Here is a 5,986-nt window from a genome sequence, read left to right on the forward strand (position 1 = left end):
GGGGGGGTCCCGGAGCGGGGGCGGGGCCCCGGGCTGTCAATCACGGCGCGCGGCCGCCAATCAGGGCGCAGGCGGTGGGAGTTCGGCCGGTCCGGATGGAGCGGGGCAGAAAAGCGCGTCCCGCCGGGGCCCGCAGCCCACCCGCGCTCCCGCCCCGGGGCTGCCAGAGGCTGCGAGCCATGCCCCGCACCCTGCCCCGGGCCCGCACCCGCACCCGGCACCTGCCCCGCACCTTGCTCCGGGCCCGCAGCCGCACCTTGCACCGCGTCCTGCCCCGCACCGGCCGCTCCGTGCCCGTCGCCGCCGCCGCCCCCCGCCGCCCCCCGGCCATGCCCGCGCTTCGCCTGCTCTGAGCGCGGCCGGGATGGAGCGGGAGGGCGGCGGCCCGGGGCCCCCCGCGCCCCACGAGCCCATCAGCTTCGGCATCGACCAGATCCTGGGCGGCCCCGAGCCCACGGGGCCGCACCGGGCAGCGGCTGAGCCCGACTACGGGCTCTACGGCAGCGGCTACGGCCCCACCGGTCCGCTCGGCTCCTACAATCTCAACATGAGCATGAACGTGAGCGTGAACGTGACCCCCGCGCCCGCCGCGCCGCCCGCCGGAGTCATCCGCGTCCCGGCGCGCCGCGCCGCCCGCCGCGCCGGGCGCGCCGCCGCCGGGGCCCGCGCTGCCGGGGCTCACCTTCCCCTGGATGGAGACCACCCGCCGCATCGCTAAAGACCGGCTCTCAGGTGAGCGGGCGGGACGGCTACCGGCGGCTACCGGCAGCTACCGGCGGCTTTGGACGGCTCCGGGGACTCACGCGGCACCGGCCGCTCCCGCCGTTCCGTCGGGGCAGCGCGGTCCGGCGGGCGCGGCGCGGGTCGGGGCGGACACGGGGCTCGGATGGGGATGGCGGGGACCGTGCGCTCCACAGGTTCCCGCAGCGCCCGGTGCTCGCCCGCAGCCGTCGGGGCCCGCGGAAGCGGCTCGGGGTAGACGCTGCTACCGGCGGCTTCGCCGCGGCACCGGGCAGGGTCCGGTGGCTCCGGGTGGAGCCCGGGGGGTCTCAGCGGGCTCCGGTCTCGAGCTCTACTCTGTGTTTGGTCCCTTCCTCGGTTTGGAGGTGCCGGTGGCGACCCTGTGCCACCGTAACCGGGAGGGTGTGGGGAGCCGAGGTGTGGGGTGGGTGCGGAGTGGGGGCTCCCTTGGAACCGAGAGTGGGGTGGGGGCTCTGCGGGGTGCGAGATGTGATGTGGGGGCTCTGTGGGGACACGGTGCAGGGTGGGGGACCCACCGTGGGACTGAGCACAAAGCCCATCCTTGCACAGGGCAGATGTCCCATGCCTTGTGACCCCGGAGAATGGGGGCGGTGGTGCAGGGGGACCTGTGGGGCGTCTGGGGATGGGATCCTGGATCTGAACGTGCAGGGATCGGTGTGGAACACTGAGTGCCAGTGCTGTGGGAGAGGCCAGGGCGGCGACGCGGGCGTTGGGGAGGCAGCGAGGGGTTGAGATACCGCTGCTGGGGGCCGTGGTGGGGGCTGAGCAGCAGTGCTGGGCTGGGGGTGCTGGTTGCTGCACCCGAGGAGCAGGAGGGGTGCTGAGCTTGGGGTCCTGGGCGCTGGGAGCGTGTGTGGGTGCTGGGGACCCCCGGCCTGGCTGAGCTCTGCTCCCACCCAAGATGGCGGCACTGCCACGTCCACAGTGTGTGGCCGCATGCGGGGACAAGGCTGGAGGCCGTGCGGGGCTGGGGGCCGAGTCCTGGCCATGTGGGCGATGGGGCGGTGTGGGGCAGGAGGCTGGGGACCGTGGGGGTCCCACCCGGGCGCCAGCAGAACCGTGTTCGCCTCCCGGCCCAGCCCGCCATGGCAGCGGTGACGAAGCACCGTCCCCGCGCAGGGGTGGCGGGTGACGTCCTCGTCTCCTGCCTGGCGCCAGCGTTGGGTGGATGGGGCAGCCCCTCCCCGGCACGGGGTCTCCCAGCCGCAGCCATCACTCAGCACCACCGGCCTTGGGGTGGGCTGCGGGCAGGAGGCAGCTGGTCCCGGCGAGGGGCCGCCCCGCGTGGGGAGGGGGCACGGGGGCCTCCGTCCCCCCGACTGCGCGGCTCCACCTGCCTCAGCCCTGCCCGCCCCCGGCGGCGGCCAGGCGGCCTCCTGGGTACGGGTGGGAGGGTGCCAGGGGGTCCCTGGGGTGCTGTGGGCTGTACCCCACGTCCCTGTGCCGTGGGGGGCTGTGGCCCCATGGCCACCCATGATCCTGGCCATGTGCAGCCCTGGTGGCAGCTGTGGTGCCATGGCGCCACGGGGACGTGCTGCCGTAGGGTCATGGCTTGGTCGAGGCTGCTGCCAGAGCAGGAGGGGCACAGGCGTTGGGGGCTGGCCCTGCCAAGCCTTCACTTTCCTCCATGCTGCTTCGCTGCTCTGATGCTCCCTGCAGCTCTGGGGCTGGGATGTGGCATGTTGGTCTCACCAGGGATGGGATGTGGCACTTTGGCCTCACCAGGCTGGGATGTGGCACGGTGGCCTCACCAGGGCTGGGTTTGGTACGTTGGCCTCACCAGGGCTGGGTTTGGTACGGTGGCCTCACCAGGCTGGGATGTGGCCCGTTGGTCTCACCAGGGCTGGGTTTGGTACATTGGCCTCACCAGGCTGGGATGTGGCACGGTGGCCTCACCAGGCTGGCTCACACCTCAGCTGGGCAGGGACATCCCCTTTCCCGGCCCCTGGCAGTGGCCAGCCCGGGCACTGCTGGCCCATGGAAAGAGACACTGTCTGCCTCCCAACAGCTTCTGTGGTCCCATCCCCTCACGGGCAGGGCTGGGCAGTCCCCGCAGCGCCCCACAGGCTCCTCGGGGGCTGTGGCAGGGCTCGGTGGGTTTGTGCAGTCGGGCTGGATGTTCCTGCATCAGTCCTGTGACCAGGCCAGCCCATCCACCCCGGCATTCCATTGCTGACCATGCCGTGGGGTCGGAAAGGGGACGAGTCCTCCCTCATGCCACGTCTTGAGCTGCCCCCATGTCCCCAAGGTGAGGACAGCTCTGGGTGTCCCCTCCCCTGCTCTCCCAGGCAGCACTGGTGGCTCCCCTGGCACTCCCCACCCCCATGTGCCCCCTCGGAGCTCCCCATCCCCATGGCCCCGAGCCCCTGCCGTCCCCCAGGGTCCTGCTCTGCTGTGCTTTGCTGGGGTCACCCCGAGCCCCCCCTCACGCCGCTGTCCCCACAGCTGCGCTGTCGCCCTTCGCGGTGACGCGGCGCATCGGGCACCCGTACCAGAACCGGACGCCTCCCAAGCGCAAGAAGCCGCGCACGTCCTTCTCCCGCGTGCAGATCTGCGAGCTGGAGAAGCGCTTCCACCGGCAGAAATACCTGGCCTCGGCCGAGCGCGCTGCCCTGGCCAAGGCCCTCAAGATGACGGACGCCCAGGTCAAGACCTGGTTCCAGAACCGCCGCACCAAGTGGAGGTAACAGGGACGGCTCTGGGGTAGCTGCCACAACCGTGATGCTCACACCCCTCTGGTAGACACCCCAATATCCCTCTGGCAGCCTCCCCAATATCCCTCTGGCAGGTACCCCATAATCTCTATGACAGCCACCCCAATATATCCATCTGACAGCTGCCCCAATATATCCCTCTAGCAGCCATCCCAATATATCCCTATGAGAGCCACCTCAATATATCCCTCTGGCAGACACCCCAATATATCCCTCTGACAGCCACTCCTATGTGTCCCTCTGGCAGACACCCCAATATACCCCTCTGGCAGACACCCCAATATATCCCTTTGGCAGACACCCCAATATCCCTCTGACAGCCACCCCTATGTGTCCCTCTGGCAGACACCCCAATATCCCTCTGGCAGCCACTCCTATGTGTCCCTCTGGCAGACACCCCAATATATCCCTTTGGCAGACATGCCAATATCCCTCTGACAGCCACCCTTATGTATCCCTCTGGCAGAAACCCCAATATATCCCTCTAGCAGACACCCCATAAGTTCTATGAGAGCCACCCCAATTTCCTTCTGGCAGCCCCCCCAGTATCCCTCTGGCAGCCACCCCAATATCCCTCTGGCAGCCCCGAACCCCACATCCCTCCAGCAGCAAGCCCTGCATTCAGGGAGAGGCTGGCACTGGGGATGGATGGCGTGGGCTGCCCACCGCCGTGGCCTCCCCTGTGCGCCACCGGGCGCGGTCTGGCGGCGTTGTGGGACGCGTCACATGTCACAACCAGGGGACGAGGGACAGTGGCGGTGCCAGCTGCGGCCGGTGCCAAGCCTGGGTGGGTGTCTGCAGGCGTCAGACGGCGGAGGAGCGCGAGGCGGAGCGGCAGCAGGCCAACCGGCTGATGCTGCACCTGCAGCAGGAGGCTTTCCAGAAGAGCCTGGCGCAGCCGCTGCCGCAGGACCCGCTCTGCATGCACAACTCCTCGCTCTACGCCCTGCAGAACCTCCAGCCCTGGGCCGAGGACAACAAGGTGACGTCGGTCTCCGGGGTGGCCTCTGTGGTGTGAGGGCCCTGGGTGCTGCTGATGTGCCAGGAGGTGGCACTGGGAGCCTGCTGGGCTCTGAGCCTGGACCGTGGCAGGGAAGGGGCTGCAGCTTCCTGAGAGCCCCGCACTGGCAGCCCCCTCCCTGCCATGGAGAGACCAGCCACGAGTGAGGCCGTGCCCATGCGGTTGGACTCAAAGCTTCACCAAACCCCACCTGGAGCCTTGCTGTGGGCAGCCCCCTGCCTGGACCCCCAGGAGCCCACGGATGGGCCCCCATGCCCTATGGACCTCTGCAGCCCCCTGCCTGCCCCCCAGGAGCCCAGGGCTGAGCCCCTGCACCCCACAGATGTCTGCAGCCCCCTGCTCAGACCCGTGGGAGCTGAGGGCTGGGCCTCTACACCCCATGGACTCCTGCAGCTCCCTGCCCGGACCCCTGGGAGCCCAGGGATGGGCCCCCACACCTGGCAGAGTTCTGCAGCTCCCCCACCAGCAGCTCCGTGGGTCACACTGGCTCCCTTTGAGCTCCACAGCCTCCAGCCCACCTGGAGCAGGGCAGGGCGTGGAGCTCCCATTCCTGGTGCTGGAAGCCCCCCACCCTGACAGTGGGGTCTGCACCACCCGCACCACTTGCCTTATCCCGGGAGGAGTTTGCCACCTCCGGCTTCCATCTGTGCAGAAGGACTTGGCCACCCTGGCCTCACCCCGTGGTGGGACAGACGGACGGTCTGGGCCCCCCGCTCCCCACACCCTGGTCTGTCAGCTCCCTGGGTCTGGACATGCCCGTGCAGCCCCCCGCCATGGGCTCGGGGTGCCCCCCATGCTGATGGATTCCGCCTGACTCCCCCCGGGAGTCACCTCCCACAGACTGAGCCTCGGCGTGACCCACAGGACCCTCGTGGGGTGCAGAGGGGCTGAATCCCCCCTTCTTCTGGCAAATCTCTGCACCCCCTCCCCAGTGACCCCCCCCTGAGTGGGGGTTCCCCCCTCCAGGACCATCCAGCCCGACTCCAGCCTCTGATGATGATGATGGAGGGGATGAAGGGTGTGGTGGGGGGTAACAACTGTGACCTTGACCCTGAACTCGACCTTGCCCCCCACCCCCCCGCTACCCGCGATGCTGCAGCCCCTCACCCCACTTTTGGGGGACAGGCTTCTGCGGGCTCCCCCTCTCCGTTGCTATCGGGAGGAGTCGGACAGCCGGTACCGGCGGGATTGGCTGCGGTTCCGTGACGCGGAGGGGTGGAACCGCATTACCACCGGGATGAGCGCGGCCGAGGGCCGGCCCCGGTGCCGGTGGGGCGGCGGGGGCGGCGGCGAGGCGGTGCTCCGTGCCCGTGCTGAGGCCGCCGGTTACCGGAGGCTGCTGCGAGCCCGAGCCGCCGAGGTGGAGGCGTTGCGGGGGGCGGTGGGCGCGTTACACCGGCAGCTGGAGGGGCTGCGGGACCGGCGGAGCGGGGAGCTGGCCAAGTACCAGGTGCGGGCTGGGGGGGAGCCGGGGGGCGCCTGGGGGGCT

At 69.9% G+C, this 5,986-nt stretch overlaps 2 protein-coding genes across 2 annotated transcripts in view; both read left to right on the forward strand.

Moving 5' to 3' along the window:
• Positions 1-6: 6 nt before the first annotated feature.
• Positions 7-4,624, forward strand: TLX2 (T cell leukemia homeobox 2). Its single transcript, XM_041488152.1, is given in 4 exon segments — positions 7-627; positions 629-732; positions 3,208-3,445; positions 4,278-4,624. Coding segments are annotated over 4 exon segments (822 nt in total). The 5' UTR covers positions 7-364; the 3' UTR covers positions 4,495-4,624.
• Positions 4,625-4,807: 183 nt separating this feature from the next.
• The window catches only part of LOC121364700 (alpha-internexin-like), a 2,272-nt gene continuing 1,093 nt past the window's right edge, over positions 4,808-5,986 (forward strand). Inside the window, exon 1 of the mRNA XM_041488154.1 lies at positions 4,808-5,947. Coding sequence (XP_041344088.1) covers positions 5,588-5,947 — 360 coding nt within the window. The 5' untranslated portion in view covers positions 4,808-5,587. The remainder of the gene's footprint in view (positions 5,948-5,986) is intronic.

This window comes from Pyrgilauda ruficollis, unplaced genomic scaffold (genome assembly GCF_017590135.1).
Source record: "Pyrgilauda ruficollis isolate IOZ18807 unplaced genomic scaffold, ASM1759013v1 scaffold88, whole genome shotgun sequence".
Taxonomy (NCBI): domain Eukaryota; kingdom Metazoa; phylum Chordata; class Aves; order Passeriformes; family Passeridae; genus Pyrgilauda; species Pyrgilauda ruficollis.